This window comes from Rattus norvegicus, chromosome 9, assembly GCF_021556685.1.
Source record: "Rattus norvegicus strain SHRSP/BbbUtx chromosome 9, alternate assembly SHRSP_T2T, whole genome shotgun sequence".
Classification (NCBI taxonomy): domain Eukaryota; kingdom Metazoa; phylum Chordata; class Mammalia; order Rodentia; family Muridae; genus Rattus; species Rattus norvegicus.
In genome coordinates this window covers 106,714,070-106,741,811 of record NC_141542.1, presented here as the reverse complement: position 1 = coordinate 106,741,811, position 27,742 = coordinate 106,714,070, and the positions used below count along the sequence as shown (strand labels likewise).

At 49.9% G+C, this 27,742-nt stretch overlaps 1 protein-coding gene across 35 annotated transcripts in view; it reads right to left on the bottom strand.

The window, feature by feature from the left end:
- The window catches only part of Lrrfip1 (LRR binding FLII interacting protein 1), a 128,199-nt gene extending 105,582 nt beyond the window's left edge, over nucleotides 1–22,617 (bottom strand). For 34 of the 35 annotated variants that reach the window (XR_015628797.1, XR_015628802.1, XR_015628804.1 and 31 more), the window contains exon 1: nucleotides 22,458–22,574. Coding sequence is in view for 18 of the 35 variants with exons in the window: in XM_087567098.1 (XP_087423224.1) it covers nucleotides 22,458–22,553 (96 nt within the window). In the remaining 17 variants the exon portion in view is untranslated. Of the gene's footprint in view, nucleotides 1–22,457 lie in introns of all 35 variants that reach the window. The other variant, NM_001429351.1, reaches the window with a different exon arrangement.
- Nucleotides 22,618–27,742: the final 5,125 nt, after the last annotated feature.

The following is a 27,742-nucleotide window of genomic DNA, read 5'->3' as shown; positions in this document are numbered from 1 at the left end:
TTGTTTTGGGGTTTTTTTGTGGTTTTAGTACACATTTTTAGGATTCTTTTTCTATTTTTGTGGAAAATGTCACTAGGCTTTTGATGGATATTGTATTGGTGCTATAAATTGCTTTGGGTAGTGTTGATATTTTAATGATATTGATTCTTAAGAAATGTTTAGATTTATTATGTGTATGAGTGTTTTGCCTACACACACACACACACACACACACTCACACACACACACACACACACACGTTTCCAGTGCATGCAGTGCTCATGAATGCCAGAAGAGGGGCGCTGGATCCCTGAAACAGGAGTTATGGATGGTTGAGCAGCACTAGACGAATGCTGGGAATTGAACGTCCTTGGCTAGTACATTAGAACTGCTGAGCTATATCTCTCCAGCCATGATTTGAATTATTTTAATCCAGGGGCACTGAAAACTTTTCCAGCCACTAGTGCCTTTCTGGAATTCTTTCCTCAATGTTTTATAGTTTTTGATGTATAGATCTTTTATTTCCTTAAACTTAACTCCTAGGTAGTTTTATGGCTTCGGGTAACATTTACACATGTGATTTTTACCATGTTTTCCCCCAGGTAACTCTGCTGAATAAATATCTCCTTAAAACATCGTCTCCAGAAGTGATATTGAGAGAATGTAAAGTGATCCTGTGTTCAAGTCTTTGAGGAAAATCTCTTTCTGTCCCGAACTTGCTTCAAGCAAATGCTCAGAGGCGCTGAACTCCAACGAGCTAACCCTCCTTCAGGTGGGACTTCAATATTCACACCTCACTCAGGGGCTGGACTCTGGGTCATTTGACACTTCTTTCTCCTCCAGCCTACATTCAGTCCCCAGCAAAGCACACAGGCTGTACTGGTGCATTCTGTGGAGGATATAACTTGCCAGCCCTCCTGCTCAACCCCACAGTGGCAGCGACCTCTTCCAGGGCCACCACACCAGCCTGGTCTCCTGCTTCAGCATTGACCACATCCCTCCCATCCTCGTACACTTAGCCTGGGCAAGGGTCATCTTCACAGTGGACAGACGGGTCATTGAAAATCAAGAACCCTCCTTTTCTTGTTTTTTGAAGCTGCTCTTTCTCTGTAGTCCACACTGGACTCAAACTCGCTTATGTAGCATGGCTGGCCTTAGACTTCCTACCTCAGCCTCCCAAGTCAGAAATTGTGTTTGCCACAGGCGCTGGCTGGGACTCCCATTGTCTTTCTATGGCTCCATGATGTTGGCGTGAGTCTAGTCAAAAGTATCTTTGTTGAATGGGAGAACAAGGGAGTAAAACAACAAACAGGTAAAAACAGAAAAGGATGCCTCATTCTGAGGGTACAGTTGAGGCTCCTGGGGCCAGGGTCATGTCAGCCTTTTGGGGTGATCTGTACTATGGCAGGGAAAGAGGACCCAAATAAAACAAGATCCAAAACCTGTGAGCATCCTTTGCAGTCAACCACTGTCAATAGCTAGAAGAAAATTCACTTTTGTTTTAGAAAACTACAACAGAATCTAGAAGATGCCTGTGCCCTGGCACCTGCACCAACCTTGACTAACTCTTAGTTACTTCCTTTGGCCTCACTTCTAAATGAGGCCACAGGGCAGTTAGGAACGCAACAGGAATCTTTGGGGCACAAAGCTTCCCACCATCTCACCACACCATTGCCGGCTTCATTGTACAGATGCAATGGGTGGGTCCCAGGGCCAGGAACATAAGCCACATGTCCTCCACTCAGTAGATAAGTGTACACCACCCTAACCCCTCAGTAGATAAGCACACTTGCCCCCACCCTCAATAGATAAGCACATATCCTCTCCCCTGAACTCGGTAGATAACACACGCCCCCCACAGTAGTTAAGCACATATCCCCCACTCAGTAGATATGGACATATTCTCCACTTAGTAAATAGATACATATCCCCTTCACAGTAGATAAACACATATTCCCCACTGAGTAGATAAGTTTATATTCCCCCATAGTAGATAACCACATATTCCCCCCCCCACAGTAGATAAGCACATATCCACTCCCTACTCAGTAGATAACACATGCCCCCCATAGTACATAAGCCCATATCTCCCACTTAGTAAATAAATACATATCCCTCCCACAGTAGATGAATACATATCCCTCACTCAGTAGATAAGTGCGTATTCTCCACTTAGTAGATAAACACATATCTCCCACAGTAGATACCCCCCCTCCCCACAGTAGGTAAACACACATCCCCAGCTCAGCAGATACAACTGCCTTGCCCTCTGCTCTGTTACCCTATTATCTGGGGATCTCAGAGGAGCGGAGAAAAAGGAAAGAGTCTCCCGTGATGGAGGCCCAGGACTGGCACTAAGGGCTCCATTCTGAGTACTCCTGGACCCTGCTAGGCTGCTAGGAGCACCTTACAAGGGGAGGGGTGAAGTCTCTGACGTCCAAGTGTGTCCTCTCTGAGGCTATGCTGCATCTGCTTGGCTCTACCTCTCATCCACTGCTCACTGTTATTTACAACTCCATTCCCTCCTTCCCACAAGACTTCCCCTTAAAGTCTTTAGTCACTGTTTTTAGCTTGTTTGTTGTTTTGAGACTGGGTTTCTCTGTGCAGGACCCTGGTGGTCCTGGAAGTCACTCTATAGACCAGGCTGGCCTTGAACTCAGAGATCCACCTGCCTCCGCCTCCTGAGTGCTGGGATTAAAGGTGGGCGCCATCACTGCCTGGTGCACTGTTTTAGTTTTTAGCTTTTCTCAACATTTATTGTATGTGTGCATGTGCATGCACGTGTCTGTGAGTGCATGTGGATGTATGCATATATTGTGGCCTGCAATGAAGGCATAGCCTGGGGAGTCAGAGGGCAACTCGGAGTCAGTCCTTTCCTTCTACTATGTGGGTCCTGGGAATTGAACCCAAATAGTAAGTTTTGACAGCAAGTGCCTTTACCCACTGAGCCATCTTGCCAACCGTTAAAAAAGATTACATACATACATTTATTTGTTTGTTTATTTATTTATTTATCTGTCTGTTTGCTTGTATGTGGAGGTTGGAGGCCAATTCCCTTCTATCATGTGGGTCTTGGAGATCAAATTAAGGTAAGTTAAAGAGATCTCTTTAAAAAAAAAACCCACTGAACCATTTCATTGTTTCTGGTTTTGTTTGTTTTGTTTTGGCTACAGGGTCTCTCTCTCTCTCTCTCTCTCTCTCTCTCTCTCTCTCTGTATGTATATGTGTGTGTGTGTGTGTGTGTGTGTGTGTGTGTGTGCGCGCGCACACACGTAACTCACTCTCAACAAACTTACCAGAAACCCCAGTCCAGGCCCCAATCCAGCAGAAATCTTCATGCGGAGATTACAAGGATGAGGCCCGGTACCATGGTGTCTTTACTCATTTTAACAACAGGAGAGGAGGTAAGAAACAAAATTATTAAAAAAAAATAGTAGTAATAAAAGTGTCCCCTGAATGGCAGTTGCACAGGTTCCCCAGGCTAATGAGCTGTGGCCCGCAAAGGTGTTCACTCTCTGCCTTTGGAGTTCTTTTTCAGCACACCCTCCCAAGAAGGCGCTGGGGTGAGGATCCGAGGCAAGCCCTTATTTAGCACGTGAAACCCTGAGTTCCATTCCCCAGCGCTGCCAATGGGAAAAGCCGGGCCACTTGAGCAGAACACTTGCGCTTTGGAAACCTGAAGTTCCATTTCGGGCTGAGTGAGTAAATGAGTGGATTATGAAGTGACAAGCTGGGAGGGTCAAGACAGCCGTCATTGTTTCCACTCATTACATATGACCTTCATTCAAACAGTGGCCCACTCCCACTCCGTGAAGAAGATGAAGTCAGCAGAATGACCTGCCAGGGCTTCTGCGCAGTGGGAGGCAGAGCTGCAGAAGCAGAAGCAGAGGCGGAAGCAGGAGAACAGAGCTCTTCCCTGCTGCTGCACGGGGCGCTTGGGGTGGGGATCGAGGAACTGAGTAGGCCTTGTAGGCAGGAAGGAGGCTGGGAACCCAGGACCACAGTGGTGAGCAGGAGCCTCCAGGGACTTGGCGAGACCCAGAGGCCCATTCACAGCCCAGCAGGGAGGAATTAGGATAAATGGTCAGGGCTGAGAGCCAGGCCCTATAGTGGCCTTCCAGGGAGTCCCTTCAATTCCCTCTCTAGTGGTGACACTAGATAACCCACTTTGGCCACTGACACTAAAGAAAAATAAAAAGCGACAGCACAGAATTACATGCAGATGAGCAGAGTGGTGCATGTCTGTAACCTCAGCCCTTGGGAGGCGAGGTAAGAGGCTGACAGCGAACTGGAGGGCAGTCTGCGATGTGTCGCTGCAGGGGTTTGTCTCAAAAAGTAGATGAAAAGGACTGGGAACTGGTTAGCTGAGCGGCAGAGCGCTTGCCTACTATGTGTAAGTTCTTAAGTTCATTCCCAACACTGAGAAACATGAATAAAAACTGTTACCGAGTCACTGGCAATGCATTCGGGTGGCACGGGCTGTTGGCACAGCCCCAGGATTGCTTTCTAAACTCACTAAACACACCACTAAGATATGAGCCTTATATCCTCTTTCCAGCCTGGGCACTGGGTCAGTAACCTGCTTCCAGGAAACGGAGTTGGGAGAGGGGCACTAACTTCACAGTCCAGGAGCTGGGCATCTGTGTGGCACTTTACTGACTGAACCATCTCCCCAGCCCTGGATTCATAACTTGATGGCACTACTGGAAGGGCATTACTGGGAGGTGATGGGCACAAGGGGCTGGGGTGGAGTCTACTTGGAAGAATACAGGGATGGGTGCCCTGAGAGGGTCCATCTTCTCCCTGGCCTCTTCTCCCAGCCCCCACTTCCTGGCTGTTATGAGTGGGGCAGAAACCCTGCAGCAAGCCTTTCTGCCTTCCTGTTATGCGGTCTGTCTTGTCCACAGGCTGAGACTCCAAGGAGCCAGCTGACTATGGGCTGCGACCTTGGAGACTGTAAGCCAACACAACCCTTTCCTTTGCTTACTCCGAGTTTTATCACTGATTTTTTAAAAAATGAGGGTTGGGGATTTAGCTCAGTGGGTTGGGGATTTAGCTCAGTGGTAGAGCGCTTGCCTAGCATGCGCAAGGCCCTGGGTTCGGTCCCCAGCTCCGGGAAAAAAAAATGAACTAGAATAATTCTAAGCTTAAAAAAGAAAAAAAAAAAAAAACAGAAAGGGGCTGGGGAGATGGCTCAGTGATTAAGAGCACTGATTGCTCTTCCAGAGGTCCTGAGTTCAATTCCCAGCAACCACATGGTGACTCACAACCATCTGTAATGGGATCCGATGCCCTCTTCTGGTGTGTCTGAAGACAGATACAGTATATATATATACATATATATGTATATATGTATATATATATGTATATATATACATATATGTGTATATATGTATATATATGTATGTATATGTGTGTGTGTAATAAATCTTAATTAAAAAAAAAAACAGAAAGAAAAAAGCATCTTGCCTAAAACAGACCGAAAGATCAGTCTGAGGCTAGGGCTTGAGGACAGAATCCTTGCCTTGTGCCAAGAGGCCCAGGATTCCATCCCCAGCACTGGGGGAGGGGAGAGACTATCCTAGCTGACTTTCCTGAGACACATCTTCAACTATATCCACTTTCTGTTTTCCTCTGAGGGGTCCAGCCCACTGCTCCCTCCTATGTATTCTCTTACTCCAGGGGTGCGCAGGGCCTCTCAGAAGCTCCACACCGTGAGAGGTGAAGGTCGGGCAAAGGCGGCTGTTTACTGCGCCTAGCGGGGGACTATTAATACACTGAAATTCCTGCACTTCAAGTGCTTCGCCCCAGCCGGGCAGTCACACAGGGGACTGTTCCATACAGGGTCCAAATGACTTCAGCCCCTGGGTGAGTGCCACCATCTGAGGCAGGAGCCTTCCTGGACACAATGAATGAATGCCTTTTTAGGGTGTGGGATCTCAGCGCTGGCAGTTTGCAAGGCAACCTGATCACCCACACAGCCCTCAGTGAGGTCACAGGCCCCTCCCCTAGATTGTTGGAAAGAATTTTTTTTTCCCCTCACGTGCAACATTACAAGAAAACCAGTGGGGCAATGCCAGGAAAGAAGTCATGAAAACGGGGTATCAGGAATTGTAGGAGTGACGGGTTCAGCGGATTTCTGTAACTATCCCCTCTCCATCCCATCACACGAAGGGGATGAGGTCACAAACTACCTGCTCAAATGCAGTGGACCGAAGCGCAGGCCTGTAGAACAAACACTGTACCTGCTTGATTTCCTAGGCGCCTGGCGCATCTTCAGCTACACACACAACAGTTTGTTCTAAGGAAGTAGAGCCTTCTTAGAGTAAAGATGTTACTTTCTAGAGTAAAGATGTTACTTTCTAGAGTAAAGATGTTACATTGAAGGCAAGGCTAAGTGCACTCATTGGGAATTCATTCCCTCACTGTGCGCTCAGGGACATCTGCTGGGTGCTGAGAACCACTCCCAGAGTGAGGGCCACCACCAGGTTCTGCCTCAGAAAGGTGCTATGATGGGGAAGTCCCTCAGCAGGCAGCTTTTGGCAGCCTCAGGCCTAAGGTCACAGCAACAATCACAACGAATGCATTGCTGAGCAAAAAGAGGCTGCATCGCTCAATGGTGATGCAGGGTGATGGGGATACAGGACGGTCCTGTCCTCCATCCAAACAGACAGCCCTGATGGTCAGGGCTCCTCATACCCAGCAGGTGTACTGCACAGGTTCCACCCCACCCAGGGCTCTGAATCCAACACGTCTAGCTGCTTCCGGGTGAGGGAGACCTTGTGCCTGGAGGCCACATTTTGAGAAGCACTGGGTTAGAAGTGGGAGCCAAGGCTCTAGGCTCCCTTGCAACATGTTTTGCTTTCTCAGAATTGGGCAAAACAACTTTCCAGGCGCTGTCTCAGAGATGCTCCTGTGGCAGCCATGAGGGATGGAACCATCTAGGAGACATACTTGCAACCCATCCCAAGTGGAACACGTGGTTTCGACATGCAATTTACATCTGTATGATACACGAGAGGAGGGAGGGAGGCAAGGAGGGAAGAAGGGAAGGAGAGAGAGAGAGAGAGAGAAAGAGAGAGAGAGAGAGAGAGCTCATGTGTGCTAGGCTCTGGTTGGTGGTGGACAGGACCCTGTGGTACTCATGTATAACACAAGACTCATGCCTTCTTCCTCCTCATTTGGTAAAGACTGAGCAGTCACACAGGAGAAGGAATCCCACCAGGCAACACTGGGGCTTAGAGAGCTTCCACAGAGGCCTGAGTGGGCTGGGGACAGCCCTTCCCTCCCTGACAAGCTGTTATAACCCTGATGTTCCTGGGCATCTGTGGTCACCATGGAGACAGCAACTCCAGTGTATTTCTTCCCCATCTCCACTTGAACCTGAAGGGACCAGGGCCTCCAAGACCAGGGAAGGCCATACGTCAGCATGTACATGGCTTTGGTGTTTCCTGCCATACTTCCAGCCAGCCCCTGCCTTCCTGAGGGACATTCCAGGCCTGGATTGGCTTTTCGGTTACAGGAAAAAGCAATGACCTTGCCAAAGAAGCCTAGAGGGTGTGCTTTGTAAAGAGCAGTGCAAGCTGGGAGTGGTGGCGCACGCTTGTACTCCAGCACTCAGGAGGCAGTGGCGGGCGAATCTCTGCGAGTTCAAGGCCAGTGTGGTCTACAGGATGAGTGCCAGGGCAGTCAGAGCTTTGAGAACAACACAACCCCTAGAGCCAGTGAGCATGCTGTGTCAAAAGACACAGGAGAGCCTGAAACCTCTGGGGCCCCTTAGGGCCCGTATGTGTTAGTCCAAATGTGTTCCCTTTCAGACCCCTGTGAATTCTGGGAGGCAAGCAGGAGGCTGATATTCCCCCTCAAAGATGCCGTTCCCTAAGCCAGTCAGCCTGAAGCCTGGAGCCAAGTCTGAAACCTAAAGCTTGGAGTCTTGAAGGGAACAAGGATTCTATAGATTCTAGAGCAGAACCTGAAGTAGCAGGGCCTGGGTCCTAGAGTAGAGCATTTAGCCAGGAGCCTGAGGGAGAACTTGGATGTAGTAACGTGGAGTCTCAAGGGGAAAGGGGAAACCTAGAATTTCCAGTCTTGAGAAGAGTTTTGACCTGAGGGCAGGAGTCAGCCCTCTACCTCTTTAAGCACGGATAACAGGCAGGTGACCGTTGGATATACACGTCTGTGGCTGGCATGATGTCTGGTGCAGTTTCTAAGGGTGTGTAAGGAGAGGTCCCCTGCTGAGCACTTATGCGTGGATGGCAAAGGGCCACATGTGACATTCACACCAGTTCACATGTACCATGATTTCATTACAGCCTCCATCCCTCAGGAGGGAGCACTGGGGCTCAGGGACCCTGGTGCATGAGAATTGTGGAGCCCAAGGTTAATAGTCAATGATACATTCCCCATGAAAGACTCAGCATGACTCAGGGAGCCTCTTAGGGGGTGTTGCTGGGCTGGGGAGCTGGGAGGAAAGGTTCTCACAGCAAGAAGAGCCCAAAGGCCTTGGCCACAGGGATGACTGTGGTCTCTGGGGTTGCTGGCCCTTTGCTGGTGAACTCTGAGGAAGCTAAAGGGCAGAGCATCTGCAGTTTCTGAGTGTGCTGAGAACTGAGGAGCTGTGACGATTAAGAAGAGGCTAGCCTTCAAAGTCACTCCATCCACCCAAGCATGGACTTTGACAGAGACTGGTAACTTGCCTGAGAAACAAACACTATATTCATAGACGCTCCCAACGGTAGTTAGTGTCCACAAACCAAATAGGAAGTCACTTAGCCTTTGACTGCTGTTCTCCCATAGGCTGCACCTTGGCAGCAGGAGGCCCACCAATCATAGACTGGACAGACTGGAGGGCTCATGGTGATGAGGGGGAGGGGCGAGAGGAGAAGCCCACTGACCAAGGAAAGGAAATTAGGGAAGGGACACATTTTGGGCTAGGTGGGAACTGGGCAGGTCATTAGGCTTTCCAAAGAAGTGCCATGGACCAGAGACCTCAAAGGAGGAAAGCCAGTGGGTAGAGGAGGGAGGGGACCGTGTATTCTTTGAGTAAGACAGACCTGGGCTGTGGATGCACATCAACCATGAACCCTCTGAGTGGCTCCTGCCTTCCGCCTACAGAGGCAGACACTGGAGCCTCCAGGTAGTCAGAGATCCAAGGTATAGACCCAGCTGGCAGAAGAGCTGGGCTCCACTCACACGCTGAGAAAAATGCATCCCCATAGGTCCCTGTGGGGGCTTGCAGAGAAAGCACCAGCTATTGAAGGTGAGGTAGAGGGAGCCTTCCTAGGGGAAGGGTGAGCCTCATCTAAAATTACTCCGAACTTCAAAGAGCAGAATAAAAGCCATGCGGGATTCAGTGACCACCCTGAGGGTTGTGGCCTGTTAACCGTAACCCCCCTCACTCCTGAGGAGCACAGTTTAGAAACTGCTATCAGAGGGCTAGCCGCTGGGATGTAGCCCTCATCCTTTCCCCACAGAACCCAGTAGCACTGATTACGAGCCCTCCCGCTCTATGGAAGGAGCCTTGGAGAAGATATTTAGCCAAGAAAAAGAAACGAAAGCTGAAACAAAATCCAAGGTTTTGTTTGTTTGTTGTTTGTTTTGTTTTGTTTTTTGTTTTTAAAGAAGGGCCAAATCAGCTTCACACTAGAGCTGGGTTTTTAGTCATTGAGATGGAGAGTTGGTGTGTTATTCCCTCTCAATTTACACACAAACACAGGAGCTAAGGGTAAAAGTGACCTGGGTAAATGCGCTAGAGCAGTGGTCCTCAACCTGAGGGTCATGACTCCTTCCACAGGGGTCCCCCAAAGACCACCAGAAAACACAGGCGTTTACATTACAACTCATAACAGCAGCAAAACTACAGTTGTGAAGTAGCAACCAAAATAATTTGGCAGTGGCGGGAGGGGTGTCACCACTGCACAAGAAACCGTATTTAAAGGGTTGTAGCATTAGAAAGGCAGCGAACCACCTTGGTAGAGCATTAAGCCTACATTAAGCACAAGGTCTTCCTGTCCCATTCAGCAGCCCAGGGTGACTGGTATCCCACTGGCTAAAGGAATGGACGGCCCTGGGTAGAGCAAGGGTGAGTCCTCAGCCAGACAGTGCTGTGTGCACAGTCCGGTCTTGGCTAACAGAAAGAGGGGTGGAGGCTGCACGGTACATTCTGGGAATAATGGAGCCATGAGGAAGTTGCCAAGATGGGAGCTGCGGGGACTTAAGGGTGATGGGGAGGGGATTCTGGGCAAGACTGTGACCCAGCATCTATTTTAAGAAGTTCAGCTCTGTAGGAGGCAATGGAGACAATTTTAATCCTGTGGAAAGGTAGATGTCATTGATCATTTGCTGTCCGGTATCTGTGCCCTGCCAATGTGGGTTGAGTATTAACGGCCCTACCCTCACATGTCACGCAGAGTTGGGATGTGTCCCACTTTCCCTCTGCAGCCGTACCTGGATTTCAAGTGGGCAGCTGATGTAGCAGCCAAGGTTGTACCTCAATATGCCTTGACCTTGAACTTGTAGCATCCAGGACTGTGAGCGGCCAACACCCAAGCCACGACCACTCAGCCTGTAGGGATTGCTCAATCGGCCACACAGGCAATGCCACCATACTTCTGAAACACAGCTAAGTGCCATCAAGTTTGCTGCTGGGGCCTCCACTTCCAGGATTCACAGCTGACTTCTAGAACTGTCCAACCTCTCTCCCATCCCACCCCACTCCCTGCCTCCAGGGTCATGGTCCTCTCTTTACAACTTTCCAGAATGTCTGACAGAGGAAATACCCAAAAATGGGTTAGCCTTTCTGCCTGCCCTCCTAGAGAACAGCCATTCACCCTGACAGAGTCAGAGCAGAGCATCCAGGCTTCTATGGTATCTGGGCTCAAGGCACTCAGCAGAGAGGAGGCGATGCCTAAATCAGTGTTCTGCTCCCCCAGGAGCCATCTGACAACGTCTGGAAACGTGTTTCCCTCTCACCACCGAGGAGGTGGAGTTACTGGCATCTGCTAATCAGAAACTAGGGATATTGCTGAGCCTTCTAGGGTATATACAAACCCCACATGAGGGTGTCAGCTGGTCCCCAAAGCCAATAGTACGGAGGCTGAGGAACCCCAAAGTATGAACAAAGACACTGGAAACCCAAATGAGGAGTTAGAAGGCCATCACCTCGTCTCAACCTGTGTGGCAACCACGCTGGCTGGCTGGAGGTGTGGGTTAAAAATAGGGAGGTAATTTGGTAGCTTCTAAGAGGTCAGATAAGCCCAAAGATAAACAGTTGTGAACAAGCCCGGTCTGTAAGGTCCAGGTCTTTAGGAAATCACTCAAGACAGGCCTACTTGAGGATGAAGTCCTACTGGAAACCTGAGTGCATCCTCCTGCTGACTTACACTGAGGACCAAGACATAAAATACTGAACGCCTTTGTGCAAAGGATAGCATCGGTGGGCTCTTGTCCCTAAGACGAAACACCTGCTGTAACAACCTGAAGGAATGAGGGAGACGTCAGGGGAGTTGGGCCATGAGCATTGGGCCATAACACTGAGGACAAGCGCACGGTGGTGGGAGTTTGTGGTCAAGGCTTCCTGCCTCACAACAGACAGGCAGCTAACAGAGAGTAAAAGGCAGAGGAAGACCCTCTGACAAAATACAGCCTCCAAAGACACACCCCATCGCTCTACTTCTTCAGCTAGGCCCCGCCTCCTAAAGCTTCTAAGAAGATCCTCCTCAAACACTACCAGCAACTGAGGACGAACCCTTCAATGTATCCGCCCTTGTGTGTGTGTGTCCATTCCATATCCATATTAAGAGCCAGGGAAGCCCACAGGTGCGTAGACACTAAGATACACACACAGTTAAACTACAGCCGTGGATGAGGCAGTACATGCCTCTAATCCCAGCATCCTGACACAGGAGGCTCCTCACTGCAAGATCACTGGTAGCGAGCGATCCTCAGTCACAAGCCAATGAAGCCACAGCCATTAGCCTTTTGACAGTGAGTTCATTTAACCAGTCCCTTACGCCATCTGCCTCTCTCTTCCTGGTCGAAGGTTACCTTCCTTGTAACTTCCCTCCCACCCTCCCTCTCTATCCTTTTACTTAGGGGGAAGAGTTTCAACCCTGGATCCTTGACCACATCCCAACTGGATGCAAAGCACCAAGGTCGCCTGCTTATCTTCCCGAGCCACATGCAAGCAGGAAATGTCCGCCACCCTTTCAGTACTAGTACCTACTAAGTGCCACACGACACACTCCGTCACATTACTATAGCTACCCGGGTGGTACTATTCCTCTTTCACAGACGAAGGGATGGGACAAAGACTGTGTCCTTTCCACGAGCGTGCTTCAGGCAAAGCGCCACCACAGGCTGCCCCCTTCCCACCTGTACACATTTCCCTCCACTTCTGCTCCACATCGGAGTGATATATGGCTTGAGGAAACTCAATTGGGATTTCAAATTATGGGCTATGCCTATTATAATATGGCTCCATAAGGGATAAATCATTGGTCCAGAGCTCTGGGGCCTTTGCCAGCACAGTGGCTACTGGCTACGTGGCTATTTCAATCAGTTTCAAAACCGATTGAGAATGAAGGTCCTCTGTTGTGCTGCCACACGGCAACTGCTCCAGTGATCAAGGATGGTGGCTCTGGTGATAGCCCTCAGACACAGACAATTCCCACATAGCCAGGATGACCCCAGGCCAGGCTGCTCGGAATGAGAGGAACAAATGTGCCAGAGGCAGTGAGAACTATCTTAGGATATTTGAGATAGCCATGTTCCCTACTCAGTCAGCTTGGGAATCCCACTTCCAGGACTGTCAACCTGGATATCCTTACTCTTCCCAGACGAGGGAAGCCATAGACGATGGTAGGAAGGAAGAATAAAAGAAATCAATGCAGCATGGGAAGGGTTAAAAAGCAGAATGGACAGTGTGTCAGCCCCCGGATGGTGTGTGAGTCCCCGGACGGTGTGTGAGCCTCTGGCCTGGACTGTGTGTGAGCCCCTGGACAGGACAGCATGTGAGCCCCTGGAAAGGACAGTGTGAGCCCCCGGACTGGACGGCGTGTGAGCCCCTGTGGTGTTCTATATAAGCAGATCAAAACTGCCTGGTGGATCATACCAAGAAGGGAGTGGAAATCCTGATGGAGGACACCAGTGGCTCAGTGCTGACTGTTCCTGGCTCTCACAGGCTGCTGCTGACTCGAGAGTTTACCCCTGCCAAGCTGGATCGCATTCTGCCTAAACAGGTGTATTTCAGGTCCTAGAGAACTTGACAAACCAATGAGTGAGTTGATGATTCTCCGTGCTTAATGTCAGAAAAATCTTTTTTTTTCCTTTGCTGGTATTTTGTTGGATTTTTCTTTTCTTTCTTCTTTCTCTCTCCCTCTCCCCCTCCCCTCCCCAATATTATTTTTTGAGACAAGGTCTTGATAGATCACCCTGACCATCCTGTAATCCAAGCTGGCCTTGAACTTGTAGCAATCCTTCTGCTTCGGCTTTTCAAAGGTGTGTGTCCTATTACAGGCGTGTGTCCCTAAATCCAGCTCAAAAATCTTACTTTTAAAACTTCAAACTAATTAGTGATTTATCTGCTTTGTAGGGAAATAGTGAGTTCAAGACAGCCTAGACTACATAGTAGACTCTGTATTTGTGGGGGAGAGAGAGAAGGAGAGGGAGAGGGAGAGGGAGAGGGAGAGGGAGAGGGAGAGGGAGAGGGAGAGGGAGAGGGAGAGGGAAGAGGGCTGGTCAGATGGCTCAGTGGGTAAACACACTTGCTCCAAGACGGACAACTTGCGTTTCACCCCTGGAATGGTGGCGAGAGAGAAGTGACTCCCACACATTAGCCTTTAACATTTGCCCCCTAGGATGCACATGTGTACATGCATGCACATACACACATATATAAATAAATCCATGTGATCTGAGAACAGTGGAACCCACTTCTAATCCCAGCCACTTGGGAAGCAGAGGCAGGACGATCTCTGTAATGTTAAGGCAGATCTGATTTATATCTCACAATAAATAAATGCCCAATAAAACAAAATTAAAAGGAAGAATCACAAAGGGGGAAAAAGGATGAGGAGTAGGAGGGAAACCTCAAGAAATTAAAATTAAATATAGTTCAGGTGTATTTAGTAGCAGTAGATTAACCTGAATTCTGTCCCAGACAATCTAGCAAAAGACAGGCATGTAGACAGGCATGTAGGCAGGCATATAGACAGGCATGTAGACAGAACCAAAGGAAGAGCAATTGTCATGCCCAGAAGAGAGAAGAGGGCTGGCTGGTGGGGTGGGGACAACAGAGACTTCACAGAACTTCTGGACAGTCATTTCCAGATTGAATGAAGCCAGTCCTGCTCAATACACACGGGGAAAGCCTAGGGTAGTAAGGACAGTGAAGGCCACAGGGCCCAGAGAAGGAAAGCAGGTTATAATGTTGAAACCGCAGAAGGGACTAAACTTCTCAGAACAACCCTAAATGGCAGAGTAAGATAGGAAGAGGCCTAAGGTGACGGCAGAAATTCATCTTTAATTTTACTTTCCCCATGGACTTACTGGCTTGGTAGGAAACACAGGCACGTCCTTGACAAACATGCTTGCGCTACCTTCCCACGCTGCTCTTCCGCTGTGGCTCTGGTGTTTGTTCAAGTGAATGCCAACAAATTACAGCCTTTCCCCCACAGAGGACCAAGTGCCACCTTCACTTTCTACACAGGGCTCTTTTCAATTAACAATGCCAATTGGAAACCGCTTCAAAGGACGCAGGGAAACCATTGACATTCTCCGAAACTTATTTTTAACCTAGACCCCTCTATACAACCAGACTACTGATCATGTGGGTGGGTGGGAGGCATTTTTAGATGCACAAATATTTGGAAAAGGTACCCTTGTTCAGAAGGACGTGTTCCAGCAAAACCAAGTTTTGAGCCAAGAAAGATAATTAGAATTCAAGAAACAGGGACTCAGCCCTCCCCCCCCCAAAAAGGCAAAAGGATCGATCCTTCAGAGCTGTAAGAAGGGAGCGAGAGCTGAGGGGGAACAAAGCCCGAGGATACCCAGACCTGACTGGGAAGGTTGTGGGGAGTAATCAGAATTGGATGATGGTCTGACTTGTCTAATTATATTACTAAATGAGACCATAAAGGGTTTGTTCGGACTTTGATGAAATACAGATCATAGATAGGGGAACAGGCAAGCAATTTAAATACGTGTGCTGGCTGGCTCCCAAAGTGACGTCTGGTGTGCAACACTGTCACTTCCACCAGCATTTCCTGAACACTGATTGTGTGCTCTTTGGCCATTGTCCCAAGACCTTTAGTTGACATCTCTGATTATTTGCCCTCATAATCGCCAACCTCATGGGAAATAGACTATTAATATTTCTCTGCTGTATTTATGGGAGGTCCAGGTGCTCATGCAATCACTTTTGTTCATGGAATAAAGGGCAAATCGGAACCCACGAAACCTGATTCTAGCACTCAATACCCTCAACCTGCCATGACAGTATACCAGTGAGTATGTTATTTAACCACAACAATAGAAATACAGGACGAGGATGTGGGGGAATGGTGACCCATCTCCATGGATACCTACTCACAATCTTCAACCCAGGAAGCTGACAGACAGCATCCAAACTAGATAAACCTATGAAGCATGCTTTTTTTTTTTTTTTTGGTTCTTTTTTTTCGGAGCTGGGGACCGAACCCAGGGCCTTGCGCTTCTAAGGTAAGCGCTCTACCACTGAGCTAAATCCCCAGCCCCGAAGCATGTTTTTATAAGTTGCACTTTAATAATGGAACATCTACTTAGATGCATAATATTTGCGAAAACCATGGCACTCGCCAGGCCACTGAGTGACTTAAGGGCCCTTTAAAATATTTGGCTTTTACAGGGCCATGGCAATGCGTTATTTATGAAAATATATATTACATTCTAGAAACTGGAACTGTTGCTGGACCTCACAGCCAATTAATAATATACCTTGAGGTCATGGAAGACCCAAGACTGGCGTCCTACTGTGGACTCCGCCTGTTTGCTTGATCTGCCTTTAAGAAAACAATGTAACGGGGTTGGGGATTTAGCTCAGTGGTAGAGCGCTTGCCTAGCAAGCGCAAGGCCCTGGGTTCGGTCCCCAGCTCCAGGGGAAAAAAAAAAAAAAAAGAAAACAATGTAACAACCAACCTGACTTGCCTTGGATTTCCCATGTGACCAGCTCTGATAACCTAAGCTAATACATAGTGATAGTCTTAAATTATGTATTCTTCCATGGCCCCAGCATGGTGTGTGTTATGCTAATCATTTGCTGAAAACAGTAAATAATAGGTTGAAAATAATCTTATAGACTGAGTACCCACCATTAATGTTGCCCCAGCATTATTGGTATATTGCTTGGTAAAAAATAATGTCTGTACTATTGTCTCTAAGTTGGGGTCAGTTGGAGCCTGTGACTTGGTCCCTTGTAGAGTGTCCTTCTTCCCTCCCCGTGTGAAGTTTTCCATGCTGGTCAATAAAAGACAGAGCGAAGCCCTTTGTGAGACACACATAGAGACCGAGACACAGGGACAGACTCACAGGACAGCATTCAGACAGGCCTAGATTCAGACATGTACCACAGGCAGACAGGGATAACAGAAGACAAGAGAGAGCAAACTAGAGAATTACAGCCTGGACTAGCTCTTGGTTAAAGGACATCAAGGGGCAGTGCTTTGATTTCTATCCTTACTGTGACACTGAGGGAATATTGGCAACTGAGTTTATTATTAGTGCTTTCAAACCAAGACACACAGTGACGTAAGAAGCTATGTTCTCACCAGAGAAGTGCCAGGGTCTGACAAGTATTAAAAGGACAGTTCAGGAAACAGAGACAGATCAGCTGTTGAGACCCCTAACTGCTTCCACAGCAAACCTGGGTTCTGTTCCCGGCACCCGGAATGGTGGCTCACAACCGTCTATAACTCCAGTTCCAGGGACTCCAAAACTTTCTGGTCTCCTCCATGCACATGGTGCACATAAATTCACATAGAAACGCATAAATAAATAAAAATAGAAAAACCCTAAATTTAAAAAACAATCGAAGGAACTGTCCAGCTGTGTTGGTAATGGCCTGCGAACATGAACCATGGTAAAACTGCATATGAGTTTGCTGAGATAAAAATTAACACTTTCCAGATGGAGGCATGAAAAGAGGAAGTCCCGGATATAGGAAGGCAGAAAGCACTAGTGTCTGCCTCATGAAAAGTTACACTGAGGGCTCACAGGTCAGCTGGGGACAGCTGTCCCAGGGATGGGAGAAGTTGGCCTGAATGGAGGCTGTCATCTCCAATGGAGTCTTAGGCCATTAAACAAGTGCTCTACTCTGCTGATGGGACTTAGTACGCTGTGGGCTGAACCTTCTGAGAAGGTTCTCACCACTGTTTCCTTCGTCCTTTTGTGTCCCACACTTTGATGACATTTACAGGTGACAATCTTGACTACAGTCCAGGACTGAGGTCTTCACCATTCAGCCTAAGGTCTCTACAGCCTTTCATAGGGAAGTCCTGACAGTGAGCGTGGAGCTAGGACTCAGTTAGACTATCCACGGACGGAGGAAGAGACAGCTGGCTCTGATAGAAATAGCTATGGGTGGGGCCTGGAGGCCACTAGAGACAGCAGGGCGGTCCCGATGAGACTCTGACTCCTCTCTAGCTTCTCCCATCTTTTGGAAATCACATCAACAGTCTAAGCACACAGGCCCAGGAACTCATTTTGACCACTCATAATCCCTTACAGATGATGCCCATCCCCCCAGATCTGTGTCACTCTTAGGAGGGCCACCCAGGATGGCTACATGAGTATTGAGGTAGGGCAGTTCTTCACATTGGACAATGAACAAACACATGTTCTCCCACCCTATGGATGGTGGGGTACCACCACTTCCTGACTGCACAGCAGTAGCCTAACCACCCTGGGTGGCACAGTCAGCCAGTGTCCACTGGGTTTTTATGAGTTGAATAGTCTCAGGAAACAAAGGCATAAAGAGGATGAATGAAAAGGCCCTGGGTTCGGTCCCCAGCTCCGAAAAAAAGAACCAAAAAAAAAAAAAAAGAGGATGAATGAAGTTAAGTGACTGGGTGGCAAAAGGCACCACCACCCTCTGTTGAATTCAGGCAGTGGCTGGCCCCAGTGTGCTGTCACAGCTGGGGAGTGAGACATGGAGATTATGACAGAGGCCAGGAGTCTGTCATGGTAGTTGAATTCTTCCCGGATCCCTCAATCCAAGAAAGCCAGGTCAGCTTGGTGTTAACAGTAGTAGAGGTAAGGGTCTAAAATGAGCTAGACCCACGAGCACACCCCAACCTATTCAAATGGCAATGGCCTTGAAGCTTGAGCAAGCAGATGCATAGACAGTCTCACTTCACACAGGCTGAGTCCTGAGGCCTGCTTGGAAGGAGAAGCAGACAGCATAGGGAAGGAAGATCTCAGTAGGACTGCCCAACATAGAAGTGGTGCTCACAGCAGGTTTCCCAGGAGAAGAACCCACAGTTGGCCTGTGGCTGCTAGCGGTTTCCTGCAGGAGCCCTAGAGGCAAGCAGGATAGAGATGGGCTCAGCAGGGTAACATAGACGTGTACCATTAGCCTGTGAGGCTAGGACTGGAAGTCACCAGAGTGCAAGAGTAACGTTCTCTGTCCTCACATGTATGAGCTAATGGCTGCCGGCTGCCTCTCCCAGGGGCTCTGCTGGGGATGGAGGAGACATCTTCTGCATACCACGAACTTTGGTCCAGTGAAGGTGAAGTTGGGGGTGAGCTCTGAGCTTTCGGCTTTCAATGCTCCTGGACCACATGCTGGGAGGATTCACTTACAGTGGGTTCCTTGGACAAGAGGCTTCAGGGAAATTAGGGGTCAGAGATCCCCCTCCCTCTTCCTGTCTTGCTCTGCTGACTATGGAGAGGCATCTCATAGAGGCCACAGAGGGAGGAACCAACTTAGGACCCAAGGAGATGGCTCTGCTACCTCATGATGGACAAACCCAAACGAAGCCAGCCGCGGTGACTGTGGCATTGGAAAGGCCCCAAGAGGACACTGAACAGCCTTGGACAGAGCGCTGAGGGGAGGTCCAGCCACCCCCACCCTCACCCCCTAACCCCCGTCCCCTGGCAAAGTCCCTGGCAGAAGGTCTGTGTGGGAGGACGGAAGACTCAGGCTTGAGATGTACCTTCTGAAGATGTCAGTGACACTTCTGCCCAGATGTGAGACCCTGCCTCCTAGAAGGCCATGTCTCACTGTCTGGAGAGTGTTGGCAGAGCCCTTCCCCCAACACCATGCTAGAATTTCGCCTCCCAAAGACGAGCCAATCAGTACTGATATTAAAGGCATATTAAATGACAACCTGTCTACTTGCTGGGTTGGAGCCAGATAGAACCTGTGCGAATGGGAAGAGACAAGGCAGGCACAGAGGAGGCACTGAAGGGCTCTGTTCCTTCTCAGAGAACTTCCGAGCCCCAGGAGGATGGGATTTCTATTCCACTCCACTGTGTGGGTCCCATGGGTGGGTCCCACGCCTCCTGATGACCTTGACCCAGAATCTCCACTCATCTTTGTGATGGCAACCTTTCTCCTGCCACTCATAAGTGCTCCACCACGTCAGACCTATACAACTTCCTAAAGGATTCGGGGAAGGGATGCCCTTGTCCTTAGTTGGTATGTGCACAGGACAACGAGCTCTCCCCAGATCCAGGCCAGGCAGGGATGGTCCTGTCTCCTTTTGCAACGGGGGCTTCGTGGGAGCCAGTCATCTGTGGTCTCAGAATTTGGAGCAGGAGAACTCTAGAGACCTGCAGGGGTTCCTCAGGAGCCGCTCCTCCCAGTTCTCTGGAGAGAGGCAGACAGAGAAGACTATAATTCATCCATCATGGAATGATCCCTTCGCTGAGGCTAAAGTCAGTGAACTTCCACACAGCACCCCTGCCTGTGGACGGGGTCAGCATATAGGAGACTGTAGTATTGGGACACAAGTACTAGCATTCTCTCCTGGGATTTCCACACTCTGCTGCTATGTGTTCCTTGTCTAGGTCAAGTGGTCAGGGCTTTTGTCCTGGTAGCCAAGCCATCTGGCTGGGAGATACATCCTTCAAGAGCTCAAGATACCCTTTCCTCCAGGAAGCAGCCTCTGATGTTAGCTGCTAGCTGGCATCCTCTCTCATTCCAAACCTTCAGGCCCTTCCATGACCTTTCCGATCAGATCGGGTCTTCTACGACGGGCACTGCTGATCTACAGGCTCCAACCCACTCGTCTTTTTTTGTGAGGTAGAGTCTCACTTTGTAGCCCAGACTGGCCTCTGAGTCTGCATGCATCCTCCCAGCTCAGTCTCTCCGGCGCTGGGTTGACAGGATAACTCTACCCATATTACCAGACCCCTTTTGATCCAAATCCTTGCCAGTTTTCCTGCTAACTCTTGGCTGTTTAGGCTGGGTGTTGGGTACCATGATCATGGATTAAAGAGTGACTTGGAAACCAAGCCCGAGATAGTTTTGCTAATGTTCATAAGAACATTTGATAATTCAGGGGATAGATATTTGCCATCTGAATACTGATTTAACTTCACAGTTGGCTGACAGAATCCAATTTGTATCGAGACAGCATCACCTGCTCCCTCTGGTCTTTTCACTGAATGCCACCAGGTCTGGGTAAGGGCCACATCTGTGGCTGAGTTCCACTAGGGGTTGGTCTTATCCAGGGCACACTCATTTCACATGTTGGTTGGAAATCTTTTGCCTGCTGTTCCTTTGTGTGTCCCCTCCAGGGCCTCAGGGAGTCTGCCCCTCTTTCAGAGATGAGAACTGGGCTGAGGGGGGCTGGGAAGCTGGCTTCCCTAGACCAGCACAGTTAGTACAGAGTGGTCCGGTCTGTCTGGAAGCTCAGGTCTGACTCCTGCCCGTCTTTATAACTGCTGACTGCAGCTCTCTGGGTGCAAGGCAGAACCATTCCCTGGCCTCTGCTTCCAATCTATTTTTATAACAACCAGCCGATAAGAGGCTGACTTATGGGACTACCAATCTTCTCATTCCTTTGTTCTGCAACCACCGGGATTTGTGGGACACTCTGGCCCTCCTGGGGACACTTGTTTGCTGGGTAGTCAGAGACCTGCAAAGGAGACTGTTGTAACCAGGAAATTATATTCAAACCACTACATTGAGCAAGTGTCTGTATTTAGCCAAAGGTCCTGTAACCAACACCATTAATCACCCACTGTGCACCTGTCTCTAATGAGCTCTTGGCATAAGATATTGCCTGCCTGGGTGATGCCTTCTATAGGCAACCGACTAATCTGCACATTCTACCAACTTGCACCAGGTACAGGCCTTATGCCTAGGGTGACACGGGAGAGCTAAGTATCAAAAGGGCTAGAAGAAGACAGAATTTGTACACCGGGCTTCAGGGGATGGGTAGGAGTTTGCTGAAAGCCCTCTCCTGTCTTGTACAGAGAAACCGTTTCTTTACACAGCGTCCTGCAAACACGGACCCACGGATCAGTAAAACTGAAGTCAGGCATTCACTACTACAAACAAGAAGGCCACAGCCACTACTTCTCCAATATAACCGCAGCCTAAACTGCTGGGAAGCTTTTCCACGCGGAAATAATATGCAGGCTAACTCTCCATCACAACCTGCTCAGAAGAGAGGGGAGGAGACTGGATTTCACCTGCATGGAGATTTTAATTTTTTTTAATTATTATTTTAGTTAGTATGTGCACAGGACGCTCAACTCAAAGGGAACAAAAAGGCAATAAAATATCTCTGATTCCTTTGTCCACCCTAGGTCTTAACCAGTCAGCCCCCTCCCCCAGAGCGGCTGCTACCAGTTTGCTCTAGTCTTTCCACGTGTCACGCATGCTGCCGCAGCCTAAAGGTTGCATCTTTGTGGGAGAAAACCGGGCGTTTGTGCAGACACGCACACCCATGCGCCCTCCTTTGCCACACGCGAAGTTCATTAGCGAACACGTTTGCCGTTGTAATGAACTGTCCAGGAAACTTTTATCAAACGTCCAAACATGCCCTAGCTTGCTTTCCGGCTGGTCCAGACACGGGACCCCTAAGTTACTCCCAAGCTGATCCCTGTTTGGCAATGGTCACCAACCAACTAGGGCCATTTCAGCAAGGCCATGTGGCTTTTAGGGCCGCCACTGGTCATCAGGATTGGCCTAACCTCCTTTCCCGGTACAAGGAAGGGTACTGGATCTCCACTCGACTGGGACCCCGCCACCTTGAGCTCCAGGTGGCCCGATTGAGTCGGTCCCCGGGACTAGCGGCCCACAAGGACCAGGGTCTAGAGCTGAAGCCAGTAGCGCCACCGGCGTGTGGCGGGTGGCGAGTGGTCCGTAGGCCGTGGATGAAAGCCGGGGCCCAGCGCTCCTGGGGCCCGGCCCAAAGCGCGGCTGCTGGGGACCACTGGGGACTGCTGGGGACCGCGGGGGACGCTGACAGCTGTGGCCGCGCCTTGCTCACCTCACGCGCGATCTGGTTGAGCGCGTCGTCCTCCGCCGTCAGCCGCTCCCGGTTGGGGAGCCGCTTGCGCCCCGATCCCTGTGTGCCCATGTCCATCGGCCACGGCGCACAGCTGCTGCGGGACCGGTCTCGGAGCCGCGCTGGTCCAGCCGCCCGCTCCGCCCCTCGCTCCGCCGCGGCGTCATGGCGTCAGCGGCGCGGGGCTGGGGACGCGGGGGACGCGGGGGACGCGGGGGACGCGGGAGGCCGGGGCCAGGACTTCGGGGATCCTCGGGTACCCGGGAGACCGCGAGGTGGGACGCAGGGATTCAGAGTAGAGATGGAGATGCTCAAGTAGTGGCGGCGGGTAGCTGGGGACAGGGACACAGGGACCCCGGGTGGTCCTCAGTGCCAAGGCTAGGCAAGACCGAGACAGAGGAAAGTGGCTGAGACCCACAAAGAGGCTCCCTCATAGGGGCAGGCCAGAAGTTAGGGACCTAGGAGTAGCAGACTGTGGAGGTGAGGTGTTGGAATACCAGGATACTGGGGACACTGGCACATGAGGGGATACTGTGAGACCAGGGGAGCTGTTGGTGTTTAGGGACGTGAGTTGTAGAGGGCAAACTGCTGGGGTCTGGCATGCCCACCATTGGAACAGTGGGTAGCTGAGTGGAAACTTCTGCTTCTGTCATACAGAGGTTTTCAGAGGATTGGATGGCCCAGAAGAGTTTGCGTCGAGGGATGGACCCAGGTTATAATTTAATCGGGCATCCCTATCTCGGCCAGTTGAGATAAAAGTCCATCCCCAAGGATTGAGAGCCTTGCTCTGGAATCAGGTCCGGGTGCCTTCTGATGGCAGCCCAGGTACCCAAGACTCCAAGCACTGCGAACCGTTCTTTGAGAGGACACAGTTCGTTCCCCTGTCTTTCTGCTCACATTGCTGGCTGCGGTGCCTCCTGACTGGCCACTTGACTCCAGCGTCTGAGAATGGGCCCGACATATTTACTGCCATTCCTGTGTCCTTGATATTTGAAGCTCTCTATGGGAACCACTGGGAAAGCTAGAAGGCTGCCCTGGGGCTAGGCAAGGTGAACAAAGTTCTCATGTCTCTCCTTGTCTTCTGGATCTTAGTTGACTGTTGGGTATTAAACAGGGCACCAGCAGGCTGGCAAAAGCACTGGAGTGTCTGACGTTTGGCTGAACTTCAAGGTGGCTGGGCGTGGGGAAGGACAGGAGGGAGGATGGCACAGAAGGAAGGACAAGCCTTATGAAGTCATGGGTAGCAGCTCTGTCCCCACTGGGATCGGAATGGTCAACATAAAATGTATTTCCAAGCAAGTTGTATGACCAAATGCGTGTGAGCCCTTAGAAACATCATGCGGAAACTTTAGGGGACAAGAAGCAGACCCCTCAGTTACAGAGAAGCTGTTGGAGGTGTAGGCCAAGGAATAGATGGTGAATGGACGGACATGGGAGGGGCGAGAGATTCTGGTTACATTGCTAGGGTTACAACCTGCTTGGCACACTGTAGGCAGGAGGGAAACACCTGTGAGCCAAATCTCCCATGCCATGATCACACCATGGGGGGAGGATACTCCTTAGTGATGTAATCCTGCCTGGAAATGTCTTAGGCATCATCATTACCCAGGCCAGCTGGGGGCTGTTCATCCTCTCCTTAGCCAAGGGGCATTGAGATGATCCTATATCCACCAAGGCTGTGTCTTGCCAACCTGTTCCTTCACTGACATCTGCTCCACACCTGCCACCTGTCAACTGATTGCCCAGGGCTCTTAGACACAAAAGTAAAGGAGGCAGACTGTGTTGCTGCCCTCTTAAGGCTAAGGAAATAATGTCTGCTTCTTATCCAAAGTCAATTCCAAGATCCAGCGTCTTCCTTCTGGGAGAAGCCTGCCTGATGCTTAAGACCTTTCTCTCTATGTAGGATTCTTAGCCCTGCCCACCTAGCATCCTAGGAATCTGGTCCTTTTTATTCTAAGGGGCATTCGATCAGCTTGGCTGTCACAACCTCCATCCAGTAGCTGTCTCCTGTACCACACAACAACACCAGAACACTGTTTCAGAGCATTGAGAGAACACTTGATGACCAGGGCTACTGTGTTCATCTCCAAGACCATCTCTGAGATCCTCCTTAAATGCAAATGCCACCTTTAGAAAGGATCCAGGGAAAGAGAAAAGGAGACAAGGGCAGTCTGGGTAAAGGACACTGTATGTACAGTTGACTGCTATAGAGTTTCCCTCCCTGGACTTATTTCTTTGTTCACAGGGCAAGCTCTGCAGGGGGCTGGGAAGTTACAAGGGATCCAGTCTGGTTAGTGTGAAGACTCAGAGCTTCTGGGGGAGAGGCCCATAGGAGCTGTCAGAGAGATCAAGCTGGACGCATTAAGTCATCATGGGGTCCTACCTGGCCTCCTCTACTGCTCTCCACCTGCAAAGGATGGAAATATATATTATTGGACTATAATGGAGAGAGCCAGGGTGAGCTACAGTCCCTCCTAGGACAACTGGCAGAAGGGAGCAAAGCCTCTTGTGGTAGAACATGGGGCCAAGATTATGGGCACCGGTGGGGACTAAGAACAAGTTCCATGTCCTGCCAGGGGGGTTGGTGGCTTGTCTCCCATGGCCAGCCAGCCATTTTCAGCAGCTTCTTTCAATGGCTCATATACATATTTCCAAAAGAGTAAGTGGTTCAACTCACTCCAAGTGGCTTTCTTAAATACCTGTGGACAACCTATTATAATTAGGATTTCTACTGCTGTAAAGAGACACCATGACCACGGCAACTCTTATAAAGGAAAACACTTCACTGGGGCCGGCTTACAGGTCAGAGGTGTAGACCGTTTTTTTTACAAGTTTAGGATTTATTTATAGTTTATGTATATGAGTGCACTGTAGCTGTCTTCAGACACACCAGAAGAGGGAATTGGATCCCATTACAGATGGTTGTGAGCCACCATGTGGTTTCTGGAATTGAACTCAGGACCTCTGGAAGAGCAATCAGTGCTTTTAACCACTGAGCCATCTCTCCAGCCCAAGACCATTATTGTAAGGGTGGGAAGCATGGTGACAAGCAGGCAGCCATGATGCTAGAAGAGCTGAGAGGTCTGTATCTGAACCCACAGGCAGCAGGAAGAGAGACACACTGGGCTTGGCTTGAGCACAGGAGATCTCAAAGCCCACCCCCAATGACACACTTCCTCCAACAAAGTCACACCAGTCCAACAAGGCCATACCTCCTAATAGCATCACTCCCTACGACCAAGTATTCAAACCTGTGAGTCTGTGAGGGCCATTCCTGTTCAAACCACCACACACCATTTCCAACAAACTTCAGGTTTGGTAGAGGAAACACTTGGGGGTTGTCTCAGGCTCTTTCTTGTATTCCCGCCTAAACCCAACCAGATGCCCACACTTGTCTTTTTCCTTCGCCTCTGATCATTTTTCCATTCTTTCCCTTCAACCACGGTTCCCAGTTCAGTTATAGCCCTCTCTTGCTGGGGTTGATAGTTTCCTGAGTGGACTGCATGAAACAACCATAGGAGGTTCTGTAAGAAAAGACTAGAAGTCCTATTAATAACCAAACTGGAATATGTGAAGAGACTACAAGGGTATGATGCAAGCTTCTGGGTTTCTCTTACAGGGCAGGCCAGGGGCCCATGGACATGGAGTCCATGTAAGACTCCAGTGACTTTATTATGAGGTCCAGCATGGCTGCCTGAATGTCACCGACACTGGTGCCATTCAATGTGCCATTTAAAGCCTTCCTCCATCAAGCTGCCCATTCGGACCTTTGGAACAACATCGCTGTGACTGTCAGAGAAATCCTGGAGGGACCCAGTACTAAATGTGACTGTGTCGCCACTAACTTGTGACTAGTTAGAATGCTGAAGTTCTCAAACTTATTTCAAGTGTTGTTCCCGTGGGATCGCACACTCCCAAGTGCCACTTAGGTCAGGAATTTTCTACCGACAAGGAGGTGGAGTGGGAGGGTGATGCTTGGACATGCCATGTGTGTTTCTGGGCACCTGTCCCACCCCCTCTGTGTGTGTGTGTGTGTGTGTGTGTGTGTGTGTGTGTATGTGATGCTTGGACATGCCATGTGTGTCTCTGGGCACCTGTCCCACCCCCTCTGTGTGTGTGTGTGTGTGTGTGTGTGTGTGTGTGTGTGTGTGTGTGTATGTGATGCTTGGACATGCCATGTGTGTCTCTGGGCACCTGTCCCACCCCCTGTGTGTGTGTGTGTGTGTGTGTGTGTGTGTGTGTATGTGATGCTTGGACATGCCATGTGTGTCTCTGGGCACCTGTCCCACCCCCTCTGTGTGTGTGTGTGTGTGTGTGTGTGTGTGTGTGTATGTGATGCTTGGACATGTGTGTCTCTGGGCACCTGTCCCACCCCCTCTGTGTGTGTGTGTGTGTGTGTGTGTGTATGTGATGCTTGGACATGCCATGTGTGTCTCTGGGCACCTGTCCCACCCCCGTGTGTGTGTGTGTGTGTGTGTGTGTGTGTGTGTGTATGTGATGCTTGGACATGCCATGTGTGTCTCTGGGCACCTGTCCCACCCCCTCTGTGTGTGTGTGTGTGTGTGTGTGTGTGTGTGTATGTGATGCTTGGACATGTGTGTCTCTGGGCACCTGTCCCACCCCCTCTGTGTGTGTGTGTGTGTGTGTGTGTGTGTGTGTATGTGATGCTTGGACATGCCATGTGTGTCTCTGGGCACCTGTCCCACCCCCTCTGTGTGTGTGTGTGTGTGTGTGTGTGTGTGTGTGTATGTGATGCTTGGACATGCCATGTGTGTCTCTGGGCACCTGTCCCACCCCCTCTGTGTGTGTGTGTGTGTGTGTGTGTGTGTGTGTGTTTGTGTGTGTGTATGTGATGCTTGGACATGTGTGTCTCTGGGCACCTGTCCCACCCCCTCTGTGTGTGTGTGTGTATGTGTGTGTGTGTGTGTGTGTGTGTGTGTATGTGATGCTTGGACATGTGTGTCTCTGGGCACCTGTCCCACCCCCTCTGTGTGTGTGTGTGTGTGTGTGTATGTATGTGATGCTTGGACATGTGTGTCTCTGGGCACCTGTCCCAACCCCTCTGTGTGTGTGTGTGTGTGTGTGTGTGTGTGTGTGTGTGTATGTGATGCTTGGACATGTGTGTCTCTGGGCACCTGTCCCACCCCGTGTGTGTGTGTGTGTGTGTGTGTGTGTGTGTGTATGTGATGCTTGGACATGTGTGTCTCTGGGCACCTGTCCCACCCCCTCTGTGTGTGTGTGTGTGTGTGTGTGTGTGTGTGTGTGTG